The sequence below is a fragment of the Pituophis catenifer genome, unplaced genomic scaffold (assembly GCF_029215685.1).
Source record: "Pituophis catenifer annectens isolate HBS135680 unplaced genomic scaffold, rPitCat1.0.hap2 SCAF_2, whole genome shotgun sequence".
Lineage (NCBI taxonomy): Eukaryota > Metazoa > Chordata > Lepidosauria > Squamata > Colubridae > Pituophis > Pituophis catenifer.
The window spans coordinates 229517571-229543290 of record NW_027256882.1 but is presented as its reverse complement, the minus strand read 5'-3'; the positions used below and the strand labels follow the sequence as shown (position 1 = coordinate 229543290).

General features: G+C 38.3%; 1 protein-coding gene across 3 annotated transcripts; it reads right to left on the bottom strand.

Moving 5' to 3' along the window:
* Positions 1–3028: 3028 nt before the first annotated feature.
* GCNT1 (glucosaminyl (N-acetyl) transferase 1) lies at positions 3029–25083 on the bottom strand. 3 transcript variants are annotated; one of them, XR_011600081.1, is made up of 3 exons: positions 24937–25083; positions 4977–8035; positions 3029–3993 (listed from the first exon to the last, which is right to left on the bottom strand). XR_011600081.1 is itself a non-coding variant. In XM_070938644.1 (2 exons), exon 2 carries the CDS (start codon positions 7957–7959, stop codon positions 6652–6654), a length of 1308 nt encoding a protein of 435 aa, XP_070794745.1. In that variant the 5' UTR covers positions 7960–8035; positions 24937–25083; the 3' UTR covers positions 4167–6651. The 3 variants fall into 3 exon arrangements, 2 of the variants coding, with proteins under 2 accessions (XP_070794745.1, XP_070794747.1); XM_070938644.1 differs by lacking the exon at positions 3029–3993 and having other exon boundaries at positions 4167–8035; XM_070938646.1 differs by lacking the exons at positions 3029–3993; positions 24937–25083 and adding an exon at positions 16586–16669 and having other exon boundaries at positions 4167–8035.
* Between the last annotated feature and the right edge of the window lie 637 nt (positions 25084–25720).

The window sequence follows — 25720 nt, the reverse complement described above, 5'->3', positions numbered from 1 at the left end:
CTATTCTCTAAAGCACCTGAAGGCAGGGCAAGAAGCAATGGGTGGAAACTAATTAAGGAGAGAAGCAGCTTTGAACTAAGGAGAAATTTCCCGACAGAACAATCAGTGGAACAACTTGCCTCCAGAAGTTGTGAATGCTCCAACACTGGAAGTTTTTAAGATGATGTTGGATAACCATTTGTCTGAAGTGGTGTAGGGTTTCCTGCCTACAGGAAAGCAGGGGGTTGGACTAGAAGATCTCCAAAGTCCCTTCCAACTCTATTATTCTATTGTTCTATTCTATTGTGTTACACTGGCTGCCAATAGGCTCCCTGTTACAATGCAAGCTTCTGTTTATCACCTGTATCCACGTCATAGGGCCTGATTATCTAAGGGACAGTCTTGTCTCCTGTAGTGTCCTCCCATCCCATCCTATGCAAGAAAGTGAACCTTCTGTGTTCTGGTGCCTGCCCTCTGGAATGGTAACTTTGCAGATTTATACTGTTCCTCCCCTGGTTTGTTCAAATGGATTCTTGTGGGAGAGCTGTGTTTAGGACAGTTGACTTAATTATTTCTACAAGTTCACTATTTTGCTTTTTTCCTTGTTGCTGTTAAATTTGTCTTTAATATTGAACATTGTGCAGAATCACTAAAGAGTTGGCTGGCCTTACAGAGAAGAAGAGGTTTAAATTAATGTAAGTAAAATATTTTAACGCCACTTAAAATGTATTACATAAAAGTATCTTTTAATAATATCACAATAAGCTTAAGATGCTTTTTGCCTCCCCATGGAAAAGAAAGAGAAATAAACAGTATAAAAGATCAGTCTCACTCCCAAAGGCATTCTGGCAGTGAGCTTTATTCTTATTAACCCTTAGTGCTAAATGCATCAAGAGAAGCCATGTTTGTTTCCTGTATTTTATTTATTTATTAAATTTGTATGCATATCTTCTCTGTAAAGTGACTTTGGGCAGTTTACAAGTTATAAAATGCATAGAAAAATAGTATATTAAAAAAATTAAAACACAGGTTATGATTTTAAAAACTATACTAAAACTGAACGTTCATGGGAAATTGGAAATGTACACACACTTTAATCACCTACAAATGTTTCCAGAAGACTTGTCCTTTCCGTTTACTCTGAAAATATCACTGCACAAATTTTAGATCTGTCCCTTAAATTAGAGTCAGTTTCTGACAAAGAAGTTTTTTTTTAAAAAAACATATATATACCAATTTCAGATTCAAACTGATATGCAGTATTGGACCAATACTTATATTTATGAATGATAACCCACCCCAAGGTAATTATAAGATTTAAGAAACACCAATAATTAGAGTTAAAAGAAAAGCAGCTTTTTATAATTATAAGATTTAAGAAACACCAATAATTAGAGTTAAAAGAAAAGCAGCTTTTTTTCCTCTGAAAGAAGCTAATATTTCGCTTTGGCCTTATATCAATCCCAACTGTAATCTGGAATGGAGAAGAAAGCTCTTATTCATTGAATTGCTTTCATTTGACTAGATTCCCTAAACATTTTCCATGATTTACAATTTCAGGGCTTTTCCTGAAAAAGAAAAGCATAAACACCACATGGTTTAACATAACATGCACTTTGAAATGTGAGTAGGCCTATGTTCTTACATCAACATTTCCATTCTCCAGTGCCATTGCTTGCCTGCAGTAAATAAGGGAGTCAGAATTTCTTATAGCCTCAAGTCTGTTAAAATACATGCGGTTCTACTTTTTCCCTAGAGACAAAGATGGCCTGAGTATATCCTAGCCAGTTTCCACATCTATAGCAGCCTTGTATTTAAGTAAAATATTTTTCCCACCTAAAGATGTAGGGTTGTCTTAAGAAAAGCCAAAGGAAACAGAAAGGCTCTATTGCTTCCAGTAAAAATTTTCAAAAGATCCCTTTAATATAAAGTATACCATAGGCAGTTTTATTTTGTGAGTAAAGTTATCATATTAATAAAATAGTGTACATCAGGGGTGAAATCCAGCAGGTTCTAACAGGTTCTGGAGAACCGGTAGTGGAAATTTTGAGTAGTTCGGAGAACTGGCAAATATCACCTCTAACTGGTCCCAGAGTGGGGTGGGAATGGAGATTTTGCAATATCCTTCCCCCAGGAGGGAAGGGAATGGAGATTTTGCAATATCCTTCCCCTGCCACGTCCACCAAACTGGTAGGGGAAAAAATTTGGATTTCACTCCTAGTGTACATTGATCAAAATGACCAAATAACCTTGCATAGAAAGTGATGTAAATAGTTTGAATTTTCTACCATTCTAAACTAGTTAAAATAGTTCTGTTTATTATCTACACTGGGAGAACATATTGTCCACTAAATGATGTTGAACTATCTCTCTCTGCAACCTAGCATGGCCTGTACTGAGGAATGCTGGGAAATATAGTTCAACCCAGTGGTGAAATGTAAATTTATTACTACCCGTTCTGTGGGCGTGGCTTGGTAGAGGGGTAATGTGACTGGGTTAAAACATGGTTGTTAAAACATATAGGATATTGATATGATAGTTGGAAAATCTGAAGAGGTTGCAGAAAAAAATGCTTTTAGAAGCCTCTGTCTCCTCAATTTTACAAGACATTATTTCACCAGCTTTCATTTCACTTCATTGGCTATTAATTTTCAGTGTAAACTTTTGTTGTGGAAATTAAAGTTCACTTTGCCCATTGCTAAAGTTTTATTACAAGAGATCAAGATGCTAGTTTTTTCTAGTTGGGTTTTTTGTTGACTTTACCTTGAGACTTTCACTAAGGCAACTTTTCTTATTTAAGAAAAGGGAGCTAAGCCACAACCTTGGAAACTCTTTCACAATTAGAGGAATGTATGAAATGTCTGAGGAGGAGTCAGGTTAATTAAATGGAACAGTTCCCAAGAAACCCTGAATGAATGTAAATACATACCTGATTGTCAAGCCAAAGGCTCAGCTTGCTAGTTCGCAAAAATCAGGCAAATTGTTCAGCTCAGAGCCTTAGGAAGTACAGTAACCTATTCCACTTGAGAGATCAACTACATTGGCTGACTTCTGCAGAGCAAGTCTTCTAAATGGTCCTATATCTTAAAAGTGACTCACACATAGAAATTTACACGTCCAAAATATTTTTTCCATACTGGGTATTCCCATGCATTGCATTTTCCTTGTTAAAACATATAGGATATTGATATGACAGTTGGAAATCCCAAATATGGTTTTACTTTAGCACAAGAAGGATCACATTCTTAAGAGTTGCATCAAAATGCAGCAGATTTTCTCTAATGCTAAGTTCGTTCTGGCCGATTTTTATGATGGTATGGCAAGTATGCAAACATCAGAAACCATAGCTAAAACAGAATGCTATAAAAAGAGTATCGGTCTCCAATCAGTTTTCTGTTCATTGCAGTACAGTGTTTCTGCAGCTGAGAAGTAGGCACGAATCCCAAATTTGTTACATTTTACTGAGCAATTCCTTGACAATAGTCAGTGGTTAAAAACAGTATGTACATCAATATCTTTTTGAAGACCAGGTCTCTCACTTGGCATTTTATGCTTTTGTGAGCTCTTGCTTCTATAGAAACACAGTATTAATTAGACCAGGAGTCTTTAACTGGAATCTATAGATCAGTGATTAGATTTCAGTTGATCTATTAAAAAACTTACCTTATTTTCCCTATGCCCTACCTGAAATTTAGGTTTTACAAGTAAGCAACAAAGTGATATATAAACTCTAGGTTCCAAAAATATTTGTGAACTGCAAAAAGATTGTTACCTTAAATTATAACGTTAAGGTTGTAGGTAATCCTCAATTTACAACCATTCATTTAGCAACCGTTTGCAATTGCAATGACACTGAAGAGTGACTTACGATCCAGTCCTTACACTTTCAACCATTCCAGCATTGCAACGGTCATGTGATCAAAATTTGGGTGTTTTGGCAACCAGCATGTATTTATGATGGTTGCAGCATCTCCAGGTCATGTGATCGCCGTTTGGAATCTTCCCAGCTGCCTTCTAACCAAAAAAATCAATGGGGAGAAGTCAGATTTACATACAACCATGTGTTTCACTTATCAATTTTAGCGATTCACTGATCAGCTGTGGCAAAAAAGATTGTATAATTGGGCAGAACTCAACCACAATTGTTATTAATAGACTGTTGATAGGTCAATAAAGAATCCCATACATTACTGTATCATATATTTATTAAATATTTTGGTAACTGTATTTGAGCATTACAACATAGAATTGGTCAAGCGAATGCCAATGTAGCTAACAAAAATCTATTCACTTATAATCAGTGAATTGTAATTTATAATCAGTTATTATTGGAGATCTTCAGTAGTGTGAAATAAATTATGACAATGATTTATTGCATGTGCATGGATATTTTTGGAAGACATCCACTGTTCTTAATTGAAGCAGGCGTACCATCATATGTAAAAACCTACCAAGTCAGATGTCAGAGAATTCATTCACATGCTAAATGAATCCAACGTGTGAGATAACCCAATCAATGTCTTGCTGAATCTTGAAGATAAGTCAGGACCCATTGCTAAGGTCCAGTTTCATAGCTAAACTATGGTTTTCAGTAATGTTTTGGGATCATGCTAAGCTAGATATCTCAACATCAGCCTCTCTAAACACCTACTGGAAACTCCAAATTGAGAGTAGAGCCAAGATCATCCAGTAGGGAAGATGAAGTTTGAAAAAAAGTCCAGGGACAAAAAAGTGAACGAAAGAACGTAAGATTGTACTACAGTAGAAATATTTACCTGCAGCAAAAATATTTAAGTAGGGTAACTTTAGGAAAATCACAGGCATTGTGGGATAAATCCTACAACAGTGTTTCCGAACCTTAGCAAATTTAAGATATGTGGACTTCAACTCCCAGGCTTTAACTTTCTATGGCTGGCTGGGGAATTCTGGGAGTTGAAGTCCACATATCTTAAAATTATCAAGGTTGGGAAACATTGATCTACAGAAACTCATTTTACCTGTGGTCAGATGACAGCAGTTCCTATACTCAAAAGAGGAAGGTGGGACATAGATCCAAAATGGAGTGAACAGGCAAACTCATGATAAATAATCCTTAAGAAACTTCATCCCCCACATATTATCTCTGTAATATAATTGAAATTGCATATTTTTAATCATTATCTTAATGGCAAATTTCTAAATAATTGTTCATCCTACTTGGTTGATCGATGGGCCAGGTAGCATTTTGTAGTCTTTAAAATATTTTCACTTTTGTTTACAACTTTGCCTATCAGGCTATAAGGCTACGTGGGGATGACCAATAAATAAATAAATAAATAAAATTCTCAGCACTGGTCACCAATGCTGGCCAAGAAAACCTGATGGGATTTCACCTTGATGTCAATAAGAACCCAACTCAACTTGGAGATTTTGTCTTCTCCTTTTTTAAAATTAACCCCTAAGAAATAAAACATGTAAAAACCCAGTCGTATAGAAATATAATTTGACATAAAATATTGCAGTTGGCAAAATTCTATCCAGTACAGTTTTAATTATGGGCTATTTTGGAACACTTGGATGTTCAGCAGGAAACTGAAGTCCTATTTTGTACCTCATGCCATCTCCAAAAATTGTTTCCAAGCCAGCCTCGGGAAAGACACCAAGAAAAGAAAAAGAATTCTAGCTGTAAAAAGAAGCACTCATTATGCCTGTTCTAGATCTTGTTTGTTCTGCTGCTTAGATTTATTAAGAACTGAAATATGTTAACTCCTCCCCTTTTGAAGAGTTTAATGCAGTTAGCATAAAAACAAGACTTAAAAAGGACACATTTTTTCAATTTGGAAGATTCAAAAATTTCTAGTAGCAAAATGAATGGTAGGAACTATCATGAATTAACATTTCTACTTATTTGTTTTGTTCTCCCTTTATGGAAAAGTGACAAATGATCTGGCAAGCAGCAAACATATATGCCATCAAGTTATATTAAAATGAACACAAACAGACATACATTTTATTTCCCTGAGAATATTTTAACTGGGAGGCTTCTGCTACATTTCTGTAGACAAAACATCTATACAAAACTGAATACAGTCTATCCGAAAAATTAAGCTTAGAAAAGAACAACTTCCATGTGTTTTATGTATATATGCATATGTAAATATTGCTGGTACAGTTTTTTTAAAAAAAGGGGGGGGGCAGAATTCAGTAATTTGACCGGAGAGATATAAATATACTTCAAATTCCCGTTTCATAATCTCATAAATTTCCCTTAATCGGAGATCTCTTCCACCATGACTACTTAGTTTTGTCTCCTTACTCTCCTCAAAATTGTCCATTTTCCACTAAGGAAAGTATCTTAGTGGCTACACAAACTAAGGATCAAGATTATTTGATTTCTAATAGAATTCTTTAAAGGATACAGAGGAGAGGTGAACAGAGTGTAAGTCTTTCAGTTATAAGCTGAAGGATCTTGTTTCATGCCTAAAATCCTGTGGCCTTTTGCAAGAGAATTTTTCTAATAGAACTTAGGAACTTTAGGAAAAAAAATAGAATTAAGAAAGCTCAGGGGACACCATCAGCTAGATAATCACCCTACAAGCTTTGTTTAAAAACAAAAAAGGGGTATCTTATTTTCCATCTCTTGTCTGCCAATTTAATCAAATAAGATGTGTACCATAAAAAGAACACTGCATGTTAGTGTCTGCGTTGTTGTAGCATTTTGTCTCGTAAATGCTCTTCCAGACACTGAATTGCAAAAGGATCAACGTCAGTATCAAATTTGTTGGCAAAAAAATGATGTTTCCGTAACATCCAGCTCAAATCTCCGACTCCAAAGACACATACAGAACGGACGTGAATTCCATTGCAAGGTGGGTAAGGAGCACCCTTGGATACATCCCCTTCAAAGTAATGCCACTTCACAAACCGGGCAATGGCATTCATATCAGAAACATCATATTTGTCACTGGCAGAGACTGCACCAGGAACTTCAGGGATTCGCTGAATTGTAGCCCATAAGTATTCATCGGGACTGTACGTGTCTTTAGCCCATTCTATAAAAGCAAGAATTTTGCTGTTCTCTAATACATATTCCACAAATTTCCTATTAACAACAAAATAGGCACTTCCAGAGAAAATGGGTGTGTTGAGAGGTGGATGCTGTTTGTCTATCCCCATATTTTTTACCTTGCCATCAATTACTTCATGATGTTTCTTCCATCTCACCTCTTTGTTTGAAGGCATTTTTTCTGTTTCTAAACTATTTTCACCGTTAAGGGCTTTCAATTTCTCCACAATTTCTTGATTGGTCTTGATTGGGAAATCCATGCCACAGAGATTGATCAAGTACTTCCAGCTCACATTCCTCCTGTAGAGATCCTTCATGCAGTTGAGATCAGCTTGTACCCGGCTCCATGATGCATACACTACACTTTCCAATTGGCTGGCAATGAAGACATTGTGAAAACATGATGCAATCCCTTTTACTGCTGCCAAGAAAGACTCCGGGGACTTTTTATCAACATGAATGCAGTAATAGTTTTGAGGAGCGTATATGGTTCTCAGAAGTCTCTCAAGCATATTAATTTTATGATAAGCCACTATTGAATATGCAATGGGAAATTCTGCTGCTTCTTGGCTAAGAGGTTCCATAATATATTTCCGCCTTTTAATAAAGGAGGCACAATCAACTGTCATGTTGATATAGTCATTTGGAGTCATTTGGGGGGTTTTCCTAAAGGAGACTGTTAACAGCTCAAGCTTTACTTTTTGAATTTCCTCGGTGTCACCCTCTAGTATCTTGGAACAGTTTACTGTATTGGGATGTTCACCAGTCAGTTCCAAATGCTCATCATCTTGGTAGGTTGGTTTCTGGTGAACCATAATATAAGACCAGATTCCAACTGTACAAACTAACACCCAAAGAGGCTTAAATCGTAGGATACCACAGTGACGAAGTTTCCTCCTTAGCATTTCAGACAACATTTGGAACCTTTCAGACATTTAAGGAACTTTCTCCGTACACATGATTAAGTTCCAGCTGTGCGCAGTTCTGTGTGCATTTCTCTTTGATAGGTTCCTATAAATGAAAAGGAAGATACGGTCAGGGAGAACCAGCTCTTTTGTCTATAATTTGCTGTAAATTTATCTTGTCATTTAGTTGAAAGAAGACACAGAAATAACAATAGCACTTATATACTGTTCTATAGAGTTCTTTTACAGCACTCTCTGAGCTGTTCACAATGTCCACATACTGTCCTCAACAATCTGGGTCCTTGTTTTACCAACCTCAGAAGATATATTTCATAACATACATTAGACAGACTAATGCTTGATCATTAACATTTAATCATATAGTTATGGTATGTACACTGACAAGACACACAAATTCAAACCTATATTTAAGCTTGCTATTCATAACTTTGCTTTACATTTTTGGTATCCCCTTTAAGAGGAAAAAAAGAGAAAGTAGTAAGCAAAAGAAACTGAAGGTGGAAGATAATACAAAAAATGGGGAACGTATCTAAAATCAGTATAGGTAAAGTTTCACCTTGCACATATGTGCTAGTCATTCCTGATTCTAGGGGGTGGTGCTCATCTCCATTTCAAAGCTGAAGAGCCAGCAGTGTACGAAGACGTCTCCGTGGTCATGTGGCCAGCATGACTAAATGCCAAAGGCGCATGGAACGCTGTTACCTTCCCACCAAAGGTGGTCCCTATTTTTTTGCATTTTTTTACGTGCTTTCGAACTGCTAGGTTGACAGAAGCTGGGACAAGTAACGGGAGCTCACCCCATTATGCGGCACTAGGGATTCGAAGTGCTGACCTTTCGATCGACAAACTCAGCGTCTTAGCTACTGAGCCACCACGTCAGTATACAGTCACACAATTCTCCATACCTTTCTAAGCTTGCAAACCATCCTTGCTTCCATTGTATCTGTGCAATTTCATGTATTTCCTTTTTTTTCTTTAAACTTTCTTTCTGAGGAACACCAACTCCTTCCAAATACATCCATGGACCATCACTCTCTTGTGAGATTCGCTAGCGACCGGCAGATTTCCAAGTGCAATTTAAGATACCGATTGTCCCCTGAAAAGTTCTTCAAAGCCAGGATATTTGAGGAAGGACCTATCTTCTTATTGGGTGATTCCTTATCACCCAATAAGAAGGTTCGACATGTTGCAGGTTCTGCCCATTAAATAGCCATCTGAATGGAGCCAAGAAGCATGTCTCCCTGACACTGTGCTTGTCATTTGGAAAAGAACCCTCTCCATCATACAAATAGAATAAAATAAATGGAATGAACATTTTATTTTCTTGGCTTTTCTCTATTTTTATTATTATTATTGATTTCATCATCCAAGCTTCATGCATCCTCTCTATATCAACAAACCATTCTAATGTATTTATTTCACTCATATCTGTGCCCTGTCTATAATGGTATAAAGATTTGATTGATAAATCACTCATATTGGTTTTCAACCCACCTTAGTTCAGCATCCATTCATTTTTGCATTAGCATATACTTCTCCTAAGTATCCCATACCTACTATATGCAACTTTACTTGGATATTTCTTCTAACATACACATCTCTTATTTCTATAGAAGAAAGTGGGCAGTCATGCGGTTAATACACAGCCATTTTCTACTTCTTTCCTTTTTCACAACAGACTGCATACCCATTTCTATAATCACATTTGCATGCCTTACAGTTTATCCATCCATTTCCAATCTTGCCTCAAAGTTTACTCTAACAGGTTGGATTAATTTAAGAGGTCCAAGGATATTATGTAAACTTATTTGAAGGAAGTAATTGAGTTGGTCTTGTTCTATTTATTTAACTTAGCTTTCTGTTTGCTAAGCTCATTTTCCAATACATCTGACCAGTGCTTGGTTAGAGAAGACCATTCTAACTAGAGTCCCTACATTCTTAAACATTGTAATTCTTGGGGAAAGGAGGTAAGATTTAAATAAACCATTTCAATACAGATGGCTTTCTGAATAAAACTCTCTTCTTCCAAAAACAATTTAACAAGCTTATAGCTTCTCAGAATGAATAATCTATCAAGGCTACATGGTTTATAGGAAGAATGATAACTGTAAAACTTGCCTTCCAAAATTGTAAGCACATAGCTAGAACTTTAAATCTTATTTCTAAATTTTAAAAATGTATGATGTGTGCAGATGTTAATAACATACCTGGGGTTGATTTACTTTTAAATGATTTGCATTTAAAACAATATTAGAATTAAAAGAAGTTTTTTTTTTAAAAAAATGGAGATAACAACAACATTGGCTACGTGGGATGGGAATCCTGACACATCTGAAGAGCACCAAATTGAGAATGCTTGTGTCAATTTGTTGCATTTAACTCTTCTTTAAAAGTTGCTTTATTTAACTGGTATTCAGTGGTTAACATTTTATGGCTAACAGCATGACTAACATTTTATGGAAGAAATCTGGAGGTGTGTGAAAACTTTACCTAAGTAAATTTTTATTCTAAAATATAAATATTTAGGACAAATATTGTCTATCAGTTTTTAGCAGCAAGAAAAAGACCCACCCTGAACAGAAAGCCTAATGTGATAATATAATGATAATGCAAAAATAATATATAAAATAGCAATAAGACTTAAATACAACTTGATAGTGCTTTATAGCACTCTCTAAGCAGTTTACAGAGTCAGCTTATTTTACCGACCTCGGAAGGATGGAAGGCTGAGTCAACCTTGAAACGACGAGAATTGAACTGCTAGCAGTCAGCAGAATTAGCTTGCAATACTGCATTCTAACCACTGCGCCACCACAGCTCCTAAAAGTCTCATTTCTGTTTCCAGCCAAACATTATAAAGTTATAAATTGGCCCCATATTATCTTAAAGTTCTGAAAAAGGCATTATAATTGTATGTGCTTAATAGATTGTCCTGTATTAAACGGAATAGCCATAGGGGAGTAATGGATAGGATCAGAAAGGCAATGTATTGAGAATAGAGATTCATATTTTCTCTCCCTGTATTATAATCATAATAAAACTATTGCTAAACCTAAATAGCTAAATAGATGCCTTCCTGGAATCAGTTACACAAGATGTTTTTGTGGGATGAGAGATTCTGTGATTGTGCAATTGTGAAACTACATTTTAACACATCACTCCATTCGGCTTTTAACTTATTCAAACAGAGCCCTTTTTTCTCCTATAAGTTAGATAAACATGGTGCATTCTTAAGCCAGGCGATTTTTTTTTCAGCATGCAGACTTTCACAAAGACTCCCTTTTACACTAGGTTTGTAGACTATATTTTTACATGTCACAGTAAAAAGCTTACAGAGTGTAAGCCACAGTAGCAATGTTCACACATAATGGGAAAGTCACAAGTAACCCAAACCAGCTCTCACAACACTAGTACTGTGTTTCCCCCAAAATAAGACCCTGTCTTATATTTTTTTTGAACCCTGAAACAAGCGCTTGGCCTTATTGCCATGCACTCAAAAGCCCAATTGGGATTATCAGGGGATGTTTTATTTTGGGGGAAACAGGGTAGTCATGTACAAAGATATCAAGATCAAGACTGAAGAGAAAGGTATTTGTAAAACCTACCCTCTTCTATTAAATAATGAAAATAATGAGCAATCCACCTCCCAGTACTGATGAAAAAACTAAGGGAAGAGGAAAAATTGGATTCAGAGTAGAAACCCAGCAGTTCTTAAAACTGGTTAACAGCCCTCTTTGAAAATTCCTGCAGAATTGGCATAAAGCTGTGAAAAAATATATGAAATAAAGTGAGGCACTCAGTTTCATACCTTTAAATATTACCCTAGAATACTAGAAAATATTAGAAAACTGTTATTGCCAATCAGCTTTATTGAACATATTTATGTAAAATACAGAGGAAATTATTTGGTAAACAATTGGTCCCCAACAATATCTACTTGCATTTTTAATGAAGTCCCACAGCACTATTCCAATAAAAGGATTGGACAAAAGCAGATTAGCTAAAAATATTACAGCATTTTTCTCTAACTTGGATGAGTTGTTGTCCATAAATTCTGGGGATCGTCTCACTACTGGATGAGTACCTAGTTAGGAAAAACTGCAGACGACTAAGTAGTTAGCTTAACTGCTACGTCTCATGAAAAGAGAGATATGAAATATAAGAACAACATTCCTCGGATGTGAAACACTGTTTTTAATGAATTACTTAGCAAGGACAATAGACTGACAACATCCGGTTATATAAAGCAAAACTTTTAATGCCACAATTAATCATAATCACAGGGATATCCTGTGACGCTATACCAAACTTGAAGATATCAAATGAAGTTTGGGAAAGGAAAACCGAGTGCTCTCTCTCAAAAGGTGGTTTTAAACAGAATAGTGCTCAAAACATCCCTTACGTATAAATAATCCCTAATCCGTATAAGTAGCATCTTCCCCCTATGATAAACGATTACATAATCACTTCTCTTCTATAATGCCTCATTCCCATAACCCTGGTTAAGAACTACCAAAACCAGAATGCTCAGTGCTGAAGTTCCACTCCTCATATAATCTCTCACGTGGCATCAATCTCTTCGCAGCATTTAGTGGTAATGACTCTAGGGAGAAACATACAAATAGATCATGGTCACGTGATCAATTTTGGACTCTTGGCAACTGTCTCATATTTATGGCAGTTGCAGTGTCCTGGATCATGCAAGCTTCTTTTGCAAGCTTCTAATAAGCAAAGACAATGGGGAAGCCAGAATCACTTACCAACCGTGTTACTAACTGTAGTAATTCACTTCACATATGTGGCAAGAAAAGTCGTAAAATGGGGAAAAACTCACTTAACAACTATCTTGCTGAACAAGAGAAATCATGGGCTCAGTTATGGTCGTAAGTCAAAAGCTACCTGTATTCAGTGCTGAAAGTATCGGCTTTCACACCTGTGGACTCCTGAATTAGCTTTTGTCTTATCTCATGTAGAAGCTAATACAGCTTTTCTCCTAAAGATGTTCTTGGGGATGTGACATCTCAACAAGGAAACTACATTGTCCAAACATTGTTGGCGGGTGGTAAGCATTATCCAAATTAATAAAACCTGTATGAAATATTTAATGAACTTTCCTAGCGCCTGTAACAAACTATAGTAGTACCATCTGGAAATTCAGTAAATAACAAATGGTCCCGTGAAAGGATGATAGAAATATTGTTGATTCTATTCATAATTCTGTCCCTTCCAAGACATACGGTCTAAACCAGAGGTCTCCAACCTTATCAACTATAAACCTGGCAGACTTCAAGTCTTAGAATTGAAGTCCGTCAAGCTTAAAGTTGCCAAGGTTGGAGACCCCTGGTCTAAACAGATCTTCAGTATATATAGAATTGTGGTCAAACACTCTCATTTATGCATATATGAATTTAACTTTACCCAATTTCAATAAAAGTCATCATATTTTATTATCATCATTCATAATTTATTTCTTTCAGCAACTTGTTCATAAAATGCAAGTAACATCAGGTCTTTAAATCCACTGACTAACTACCGTATTTTTCAGAATATAAAACGCACCTACCTTTTTTGTTTTGTTTTTCTTATAAAAAGTTTTTTTTATTTTTCAGACAAACACACATACAAACATACAATGTATTTTCTTTGAACAGAGTATTTGGCCGGTTCACAAATTTAAACAGTGTTTCTATATTTCCTTTTTGCCATATTTATTCATCTATTTTTTTAAAAAACCAATATTACCCTTCATCCTCAGTTAATTATGTAATATTACAATTGTTTAATACAAATTCAACATTTTAATATAAATCAATTAGTTATATAACTATCTTTTTTGTATATTAATCAATATGAACATGAATATTCCAATTATTTCCATGCAATCAAATTTCTTACAAATCAATTATTTATATTTACCAATAATAATAAACCAAATAATCATCCTCATCTCTAATATTACTCAAATTCAATTTTTCCCTTCTATTCTATATTATATTATATTATATTATATTATACTATATTATATATATATATATATATATATATATATATATATATATATATATATATATATATATAATACCCCTTCCCATTGTCATCTATTTTTATATCCATCCTCACATTAGTTAATTATGTAATATTACAATTGTTTAATACAAATTCAACATTTTAATATAAATCAATTAGTTATATAACTATCTTTTTTGTATATTAATCAATATGAACATGAATATTCCAATTATTTCCATGCAATCAAATTTCTTACAAATCAATTATTTATATTTACCAATAATAATAAACCAAATAATTTCCCCCATATATTCCTCCAAACCACAACTTAACCATTTTTATTTTTGCGTTTTTCTTTCTCCTTTTTTTCTTTTGTGTTTTAAAATCTTGAACTCTCCTCTTTTGCCCTAAATTTCCCATTGTTTACACTTACCTTTTTTGGTGAGGAAAAAGAAGAAAAAAGAAATCTCCCTCTGCCTCTGCCTAATTTTAGGAGCAAACAGCAAACAGCCTGCTTTACTTTCATTTTCTTTTTCAGCATAGCTTGATTAGCAAAAGGAAAAAAAAAATCTGCTCCAGCAATTTACCTCTTTGCAGGAAGCAGCAGAACCCTGTGCAAAACAGCTGAGAGCAAATCAACTGAGAGTCTGGAGGCTAATTAGGCTGTGCTGAAGCTGAAAGGAGCTTTTTTTTCTTGCTGTTTGCTTGCATGGAGGTAACTGCTGCGAGACACAGGCCAAAGGGTGGGGGGCAGTGGGTGGGCGGGGCTACATTCAGTGTATAAGACGCATCTAAATTTTCACCCCCTTTTAGGGGGGAAAAAGGTGTGTCTTATACTCAGAAAACTAGGGTAGCTCATGTTAAAAAAACCCACCTATTAGACATTACACAGGAAATCCTTGATTTACGATCACAACTGAGCCCAAACTTTCTGTGCTATGACACATGACCCCAAGACACTTGCAACTGTCATAAATATGAGCCAGTTGCCAAGTGTCTGAATTTTGATCACATGACCATGGGATGCTGCAACAGTCATAGGTGAAAAACTCGTAAGTCAGTTCACTAAATGAACAGGTGTAAGTGGAAAACTACCTCTACTTCCACAGGACTAGGAAGTCAATTTACACGGCTTCCATAGCCATTTTTCACGAGATCTAAGGATATTCCCCATGTCATTAAATCCATGCAAATGGAAGCCCTTCATTGCTCAATAGATGTGTGGAACTTGGGAAAAGTCCCATAAATATTCATCGCAACATGTGATTTTCTTACTTTCTATAATTTTTCTGTTCTCCAGTGTTAGGAATTAAACCTCCCTAAGCTTGAAACATACCTACATTTCAAGCCATCAATTGCAGATCTATGGCACGCAGCTTGTCTTGTTCTGCTGACCCATTTCTTACTTTACCCCTTTCCAACTGTTGACCAAGATCTATCAACAGATTATTCCTGATGGCATGTGTCTCTTGATATGGAGAAAAAAAAAAAGTTCTACAGTATAACCTGTCCTGTAAAGAGAAGAGCCAGCTTTTGTGCACTAATATTCGTGATAATACTTTTCTGATTCTTTTTTCCTCAAAGAATGGCTGAAGAAAAAAGAGCTATTGCCAAAGGGGGGAAAAACTAAAACTATCATCTATTAGAAGCTTTTCTTCCTTTTTTATTTTCCACTTAGAATTTATCCTGAATTTGTAATAGCAAGGAAAGATGGAGTTTTGTTACATTCCTTGTTCTCTGCAAGCTATCATACTATGGTCCCCCCTAAAATACACCCGGATGCCAGACAAAGAGCTTACCCTGGGAAAAGTGCTCTAGAGAATTCCTGCAAACAAGTCTGTGTGTACATGAGACAAGACACTGCAGATTGGATGGCTTTGTGAACACTGCTATGCATTCATTCCAGGGTCAATCTGGAGGATAGATCTCTCATAGAAAATGGAAAACAATACAGGGAGCTTCTTCAAAAGGTAGCGTTTCAAAGGCATGCTTGTTCATCCTAAAAGTCTTGGGGTGGGGGACTACAATCATAAATTATGTACCCAAGTCACAGATCCCCCCTTTGAGACTTTCCATGTTGGCAGCCTTCAAAGCTCTCTTCCCCATGGGAGCAATCCAGTCTTGAGTAGGATTACTCTGCGCTCCCCATTCTCGCCTGTGGAGCTTATCTGACACCCTCACCATTGAAGCCCATGCCAGATGCTCAGCTAGAATGAGATAACAATCAACGCTTCCACTGACACCACCTTATTAAGGAAACTTAGCTCACTTTGACCATCCTGCAATGGCAGGATAATTACTTCTTATAAACTGAAAAAAGAGAAGAGAATTTTAGCAGAAACAAGTCTGCCAAAAACTACAGAAAAGAAAGATAGAACACCAAAACAAAAAACAGAGAAGGTAATTGTGCTGCAGCACAACAGTATCTTTTGTTCCCAGAAAGCTTGAAACCTGTTAGCTACAGCCTTATTTAGGAGACCTGTTTGGAACAGCGCAGAGTCCAAATGGGTAACTCATACAGCTTTAAAAAAACCTCCCTACCCTTCCTTTTCCCGTTACACAACTATTCTTTTCACAACAACTTAGAAAAAGAGGCACAGTGCCAGGAAAACACCAAACCGCTTACTATCTTTAGGCGTTCACAGGCAAGCATTCAGACAAGCATGGTTTAGGGTCTAGAAAGTTGCAGATGCCAGGTTTCCAAGATCTGGAAGAGATTAAGCAAAAAATGGATCCTTCTGAGAAATCTAAAACTATTTTTTGAATGGATGTCAAGATCCAGGTGCATTGTGTCCTTCAAGAGCACGTCTTCTATGGGAGGCAAAGTAATTGTGCCATGATAGTAACAGGCATTACACTTCCTAGAATTTGCAGGTTTATCAAGACCCCCCTAAATAGTCAGCATCTGATCTCCCTCGTGCAGGGGTCAGCAACCTGCGGCTCCGGAGCCACATGCGGCTCTTTGGACTCTCTGCTGTGGCTGCCTGTTGGGTGATCCCACACTGGCTGGCCCCACCCCTCGCCCTCCCCTCCCAGTCACTCCTTGCCTGAGAAGGATGACGGTAGGGGATGGAGAAGTGGCCAGGGCAAAGACAGAGAGATACAGAGAGGGTGGGGGGGGGGACAGATATAGAGAGAGGGGGGGAGAGAGGGGTGAGGGAGAGAGGGGAGAGATATGTCAAAAGGTTTTTGTGGCTCCTGGTGTTTTTTAACAACTGGTTCTCTGCCCTAATGACCGGCTAGGTAGGCGTGTCTGGGGAGGGGTGTCATGTGACTGGTGGAAGTGAGTGATATCAAGTTGGCCAGCCCACCCAGGTTTTGTGGCTCCCGGTGTTTTCTTTTCTGTGAGAAATGGGTCCAAATGGCTCTTTGAGTGCTTAAGGTTGCAGACCCCTGCCCTAGCGCAATTCTCTCAATACTAGCATCACTTCTTAATGCAAAGAGATTTATACTTTTGACACACATAACTTCCTTATGAATCAAGTTAATAAAAATAAGTGGGTAATAAAGAGATAATATTACAAGCAACTTTTAGCAGAGATGCAACAATTAATTTGAATGAATGACATTATACATATCCTTGACTTGTTGTTCATTCACTAAGTTGTGTCCAACTCTTTGCAACCCCATGGACCTTATAGCACACCAGGCCCTGCCATACTGCCTCTCAGAGTTACGGTAATACTCCCAGTATCCTTAACTGGTATGTTGGGGGGAAAAAAACCTCCTTCAAAATGTTTGAAAGTTGTCTAGTATCATAATGGTGTCCCAATACAGCAAATCATCTCATCTGAAAAGACCCTAAATTATTATGGAGAGGGAGTTAATTTACTTTTTATAAAGTGACAAGTAGATATATTTATGTTAACTTTGAAGTCTAGGTCTACATGTAAAATACCCTCGAGTTACATGGTCAGTGATGAGAAATTAGCCACAAAACCCAAAAATGCATTACATTATTTTACCAATGTCAGCAAAATATGCTCAACCTTTCAAGTTACATATTCTCATAACACCAGAGAAGCAGCTACTTTTGAAGAAGTTACAGTGGAAACCTGTTTTAAATAGAGAGCTTAGTCAATTCTTGAGAAACTCAATTTGTGTGTATATATATATATATATATATATATATATATATATATATATATATATATATATATATACATACATACATGCATCCTGCTTTAATCAGTATAGCATTTGAGCACAAATCACTACATATGGAACTGCAACCCGTGTAATAGCTACTTGTAGTGAGAGTCTTAGTACATATCTGTTTCATAAACAGATAAAGCATTTGTTAAAAGACAGAGCTGTTCTATTATATCCCAAGTAGAATCATTGAGCAGAAGCAACTCAACAACTTAAAAAATAAATTCTATGTTTCTCTGGTGCAAATTCATTGAGAAATATGATCTATCAGATGGAGTTAAAAGACTTTGGTCACTTTTTGATGCTAAAATTTAGCAACTAACTTGACTTATAAGGACTTGGGCATCACTGAAAGAGAGTAGTAATCATCCTTCTGGCCATTCTGCTTTAATGAGTAGCTATACTGCACTGAACATTCATTGGTCTTAAGTGCAAGTACCAGTTAATATGAATAATTCATTCATGTGCCTTAGGAGTCGGCAATGTGATTTTGAAAGGTGGGGACAAAACTTTTGCAAATCCCTAGATGGCTGCTGTGGAATCCTCAGTGTGTGTGTGCACGCACATGTATTTCTATGTGAATGACTTCAAAAAACTGATGAGATTTCAGATGACAATGCTTAAAATAAAAGTTATGGGGGGGGAGAGAATTTGCATAAGACCACATGAAATTGCTCGTCCTCTGGAAAAAAGAAAATTAATTGGTAAAACATTAACCTCTTGGGCTCAAAAAGAACATGTTTAGCCATTGCTGGTAACGCCATTACAGTTAGGAGCTGAAGAAAAGCTGTTATGTGATGTATAGAAAACAAACATAATAAGTTTCATTCAAAAAACAGGCCTCTGAACTTGGCTGAAGCTCTTTCCTGAATCTCCATCGCTAACTTCTATGTTGTCAGCCTGTATATATGGAAGACAGAACGAAGTCCTAGGTATCTCTTCTTACTCCAAATACCATCTCACTTGCATTATAGAACATAGATATGGAACATAGAAAAACGGAGTTGGAAAGGAACTTGGAAGTCATCTAGTCCAACCCCCTGCTCAAGCAAGAGAGCCTACCCCAGTCTCTTTTTAAAAGCCTCCAGAGATGGAGCACCCACAAATTCTGGAGGCAAGCTATTCTACTGGTTGATTCTTATCAGTGTTTCAAAATTTCTCCTTAGTTCTTTGTTGCTTCTCTCCTTGATTAGTTTCCAGCCATTGGTTCCTGTCTTGCCTTCTGGGGCTGTGGAAAATAGGTTGACCCTCTCTTCTTTGTGGCAGCCTCTCAAATATTGGAACATTGTTATCATATGTTTATATAAATATATATATGTATTTCTCTTTAGCCAGGTTCTTCCTACGTAAACCAAGATTTTTATGCGGCCCTAGTTCAGTGAAATCCCAATCCACTAATTTCTAGACTTTTTTTCTTCAGGCAGCCAGCAAGCATCCTATTGCCCATTGGGAGACTAAGGAGATTAAGATAGATCTATTTTGGATTTATAAGCCCTCATCAGTTAGCCACACCTTCATCCCATGTATCCTCCCTATAAAGGTACAGTATTTGTTTTCTTTTCGTAGGCCTTTATGTGTATTTCTCTTTAGCCAAGTTCTTCTTAGTCTCCTTAGTCTCCCAATGGGCAGCAGGATGCTTGCTGGCTGCCTGAAGAAAAAAAGCCTAAAAACTAGTGGATTGGGATTTCACTGAACTAGGGCTGCATAAAAATCTTGGTTTATGTAGGAAGAACCTGGCTAAAGAGAAATACACATGAAGGCCTACGAAAAGAAAAAAAGAAAAGAAATACACACACACACACACACACACACACACACACACACTGGTAGGTATATGATTAGTTCTAGAAAAGAAATCATAAATACCAGTAGGAACATCAGAGGAAGAGGAAAAAAGAAAAATAACAGAAATAGAGAAGACAGACAACCAACCAGAGTGATATACCAGGTAGTTGGTCTAGGATCAGGGAGACCAAATCAAGAGTATCCTTAGCTACACAAACTCACCTTTGGGCTAATTATTCTCTCTCAACTCAGCTTAATTCACAACACTGCTGTTGTAGGAATGGAAACCCAGAGATGATGGGAAATAAACTTAACAAATCAATAACATAATAAACTGAGTTAGGCTAATCCAAAAGCCATGAAAAAATGCATAAACTGTAGATTTCTTTAAAGCTGTTCAACAGACAAGATGGATAAAAAAAAAAATCAAAATTAAGAGTATCTGATTTTCAAGCTGTAGAGTCTGTTTTTAATCAGTTTTCAGGCCGAATATGGATGGAGCCATTTAAATGAGCTATCAGATGCGATGATGGTTTCAAGTTCCATCTAGGATTATCTTAAAGAATGCTAGGGTAAAGGAAAAAACGTTTTTAAAGATGGCATTGATCATAACACAAATCTTGCAGAAATCAAGTGCAATATTATACATTGGCCAGTCTTCTGTCAGAAAAGAAACCCAAAGTAAGAAAACCAATTATTTGTAACAAAAGAGACTCTTAATACTTCAGCCACCTGTAATCTTCTATTATTAATTTTAAAAAGGATTCATTTGAACAGAAGAGCTTCAAAAAGAGACACTGGTATACAGCTGCAACATATTGTGCCAGCGTTTGAATATGAAAGATGATATGCTGTTTAACCAGGTGTAAAACCTTCCTTTTTACCTTATATACAGAGTTGGATCAAAAGAAGGAGTGCTGACAATTTTGTTTTATTTTTGTAAACAAATAGGAGCTTGGATTCATTAAGGACTAATAGAAACAGAACATGTTACTTTAGAACATTTCTTGACTGCTGGACTTTCTACTGCTAGTAGACACTCAACTAGTTATTACTCTGCTCTACATCTTTGCTTTATTTATTGAACAAGTAAGATTCTGGACAAATGTAGCACTTGTGATTATCATCAACCAACCTAGTATTTGTGGACATAATTTTAGATTAAAGACAGTGACTTCAGGCGATTCCTGAATCAGAATCATATACTCTGCCTATTCAGTAGCTGCTTTAACTTAAGTATTCTTGCAGCAGCAGAAAGTTACCTTAAGCTAGGATTACGCTCTGGATTTTAAAAGAGACAACATTAAGTATAGTCAGTTGATAGATTTATTTATTTATTAAATTTGTATGCCAGCCATCTCACTATTAAGTGACTCTGGGATACCATGGGCCCGAGTTGCATTCTGAGCATATCCCCATAAAATTCTATTATCAAAATTATTTGCTGCCTATCTGGCAGTTCAAGGCAATTCTGAGTGGCAAACAAATAAATACAGTCATCTCATAGTAAGCACATATAGAAAGGATTACAAGCTACCATAATAAAAGAACACAAATGGAAACTAAAGACATAATTAGCTTTTTCACACCCAAATTTTAATCCTAAAATTACATTAAATTATATTAAGCATTTAAAGGACATACCAAGAGATAGGCTGTAGATGCGTAGAAATCCTTCAACATTGTCCTGCCTGCCAAATACACAGCACAAAGTGCCAGTGATGGAAGACAAGTGTGAAGTGACATAACAGCAGGGATTCTGCTTGGGGAAATAAAACTGCATGGAACTCACAGTCCTTCCGCATAGATTCTACTCCTGATAACACTTAGGTTTCTTTTCCCCAGGGTGAAATTTAATTTAAGGAGACATTTTGATGTTGCTGTTCTCAAACAAGTGGGAATAAAAAAAGTTGCGACAATAATCCCTTCCTAAAGATTCAGACTTTAATTTTATACTTCTGTATGTTACAGCACTTGTCAAATTTATAAAGCCCTTTTTGGCTCATTGTCTTGATGGTGTTACAGCAGCCTGCTTCCATTTCAGTTTTATGCCTCTCTCTTTGAAATGCAGCACTGCTTCTCTAGTCAGATCCAGCTTTTCCTAGGGCTCTTACTCCTATTAAACCAATATTCCTCTCTCCCCACATTCCATCTTTAAAAGTTTCAGAATATCCCCACTTTGTTTCCATACCTCTTCATGTTTATACCATTATTCAGGTTATGTTTAATAAATTCACCAAAGTTTTTTTTAAATATATCTGTAGACGAACTAGATGTGGTAGACCACATATACCTTGGCCAATGGATCTCAATGGAAGATGATACAATAAGGAAAATTGAATGTTTTATTAATTGTGGTTGGCCGGCATTCGGCAAGCTTAGCATAGTTTTCAAGAACAATCTCTCTCTATACCTGAAAAGTTTTTTTATCACTCTGTGCTACCTGCTCTAACATATGCCGGTGAAACATGGACACTAACCTCACAATCTATATAAAATCTAGGGATGAGCCATGGAAAGATACATGGTCAGCATTACAAGACAAGATACAAAGACCCACACATAGATTAGAGAACAAATGAAAATATACGATATCATCAAGAGAGTAAAAGAATTGAGATGGAAATGGGCTGGTCACATAGCAAGAAGAACTGATGGCAGGTGGACCAAGGCAGTCATAGAAAGGCTCCTACTTGATTAACACTGTCCACGAAAGAGACCTAAAACAAGATGGATCGACCACATCAGCAGGTATTGCGAGCCCAATTGGGCTAAGGACAGTATTGGTTAGAAACGGACGGAGATATCTTCATCCTGCAGTGGATAGACAATGGCTAAAATGATGATGATGATGACTCATCACCAGCATTCCTTTCCACTCAAGGCAGGAAGACTCAGACTCACGGAGGCCACCACTGGATCCATGTTGCTGGCTCAAGACCAGCACCCAGCACTGCAACTTGTTTTTCCTCTCAACCGGTGCTCTCAGCACCACAGCTTTGCCAGTCAGATGCCCACAACATGTACATGCCTGCTGCCATTCCATTAAGTCTATCTCTCCTACCAAGGTCTTGACCCAAAGCAAGATTGCCCTAGCCCAGTGGTGGCGAACCTTTTACTCACCGAGTGCCGAACAGGTACGCGCTTTGCGTGCTATCCGTGCTAACATGCGGCACATTCCCCATGCGCTGTGCATGCAACTACACATCTGCGCATGCACATGGTTTTCGCACATGCCCCCGCCCATGCGCTGCGCGTGCAACCACGCCATCTGCCCATGTGTGCGGTTTTGGCACATGCAATGCATCCACATGAACACCATCTACACATGCGCATGCTGTGCACAAGTACTCATATGCATGCGCAAACACGCACGCATGCGCAGGAGAGCTCCAAAGACCAGCTGGGTCCCTTGAATTGGGTGCATGCGCACCGGAGACCAAAACACCAGCTGGAGCATGCGCACATGCAGGTGAATTGGGTGACAGCTTGCATGCCCAGAAAGATGGCTCTGCGTGCCACCTCGGGCACAGGTGCCACAGGTTTGCCATCACTGCCCTACCCTCTTCCCCTAATTATCTGGAGCCAATTATACCATATCTAGTTAGCACCAACTTACCAGATCAACACTTTTATTGTTCTGGTAATCATCTGGTTACCAACTTTGACAAGTTTCAAAGCTCAACATCTCACTTTAAGCTAGGAGGCCCAATGTAGATCAGTGTTGCTTGCAGTCATCACAGGGTTGGGGGGGGGGGAGTCAGCTTCTTGAGTGGTGGCTACAGGCTTACAAAGGATATAGTGGTCTAAAAATGAAGCTCTGAAACCTGCCAGAGCTGATAGACAGATTACCACCAACAGGAAGTTTGCATGGCTGCTTTAAGAACTTACTCTCCCATGTCTTGAAACTCCAGATGAGCATCCCACAATTGCACTTTGCATTTTGTTTCTGCCCTTGTGCAATTGGCTCCTTCACAATTATCCTGGATAATGCAAAGCTCCCTTTTGTGCATCTGAGAAAGTTCACTTTAGTCCCTGGATTGCATTTGTTAGCCTTTCAAGAGCGCTAGGGAACTTCATTTTTTTTTCTATTTAAACCCTCTTTCAACTGGAGTGGGCTGGAACCTTCCTTCCTTCCTCTCAGTTGTAAAACTCCATTCTGCCTCCCTTCCGCACCGTTCTGCTGAAGGTTAGGTTTAAGACTGTGGTTTTCCATCCGACTGTGTTTCTCCACAGGCGAGGTGGAAAACGCCCAGCAACCGCCACTTTCCGAGCCAAGGCCTCGCTTGCTCTTTCGAAAGAGCCACCTGTCCCCAATGTTGATAAATGGCGCTCCTCCTCCTCCTCCCTCCAGCCCAAGGGCGGAGAGGGGAAAGGAAGCCACTTCGGAGTTTTGCGCGCCGCCAATTCTTTTTCCCTTTTTTTTTTTTTTTCCTTTCGAGGAAAATTCCAGCAGGAAAATGGACTTCGAGGGAGGCTTGGATTAAGCAGACGTAAAACATACTCGCCTTACAGTTTTTTCCTCTTAATAAAACATTTACAATAGCAGTCATTAATACATCCCGTCGGTTCGTTGCATTTCCTCTCCCCAGTCTCCACCCAGTCCCGGTAAATCGGTTGTAGATACTAGACATAAAGAAAAGGTAAATTTTGGGGGGATTTCCTCTGAGTTATAAAGATTCTCCTAAATCGAAAAAAAAAAAAACAAGCATGCAAGCTACTTTTCAATATCGGAAGCGGGGGTTAAAAACCCACCGCAAGTCCCCGGGTTCTTTTTTTTTTTTTTTTTAATAGATTTTTTTTTCAAATCTTCGCACTTGGCCCCGGGCAAAGTTCCTCCACGCTCCCATGGGATCGGCTCCCTCGGCGCGCTTTCAGGATCGCAACCTACCCTAAAAGCGCGGCGGCTGCGGATCGGGAGCGCGCTTCTTAGGGAGTCCTCGAAAGGAAGGAGAAAGCCAAGCCTGCCCCAGAAAGAACCTGGGAGGGAAACCGCGGCGCCTCCAATTGGGGAGAGGAGAAAGCAAGCGCGCGCCCTACCTGCCAGGGGATCGGAGAGAAGCGGCGGCCGTCGAGTTGCACGAGAGGAAAACCCGAAGAAAGGCGGGGACCTCATAGCTTTCCCGCCCCTTGCACGGCCCCTTCCCTCCTAGCCCCACCCCGGCGCCCACTTCTCTTCTTATCCGGGCCGGGACGGTCGGCGTACCACCCTCGTGTAGGAGTCTCCTGTCGCGGGTTTTCTTTTACTGGGGTAGAGGTCACCTGAAAAGGGGGTGGGGGCGCTTCTTTTTAAACTGGAAGCCGCTCACACACAACCCCTTCGCCCGCCCCCCCTCAGCTCCTCTGACTCATCCCGCCTTATCTATTCGGAATTTATGGAGAATGAAGGCTGAAATTTTACAGGAGTGTGTGAGGGAGGGCACGGGGCAAAGCAGATCGCATGGGGCCGTCTGATCAGTCGTGGTTAAACAAGCCACGATAAAGCGTGGGGGGCCCCAGTCTCGGTTTTCCTCCCCGTGAATCGACCCACGGCCTCCCTCTGATCTGATCTGCTTGCGTGATCCGGGGTTTCTTTCCTAGTTGGTGCCCTTGCAGAGCTAACCCACAATTACCAACCCAAGAAAAACTGGGCACAGGCTCGGTCCTTCAGTCCTACACCAGAGACTGAATTTAAGAAAGAGGAGGTGGGCAGGCTTTGAAAATTGATCATTTTCTTTTGTGTAAATGAAGCGATTCGCTGGTAAGTCAGCCGGTGCGGTTGCAGAAACCAAGTAAAAGGGACAGAGTCAGCATGCCAGCCAGGAGAGGAAAGGGCATGCATCAG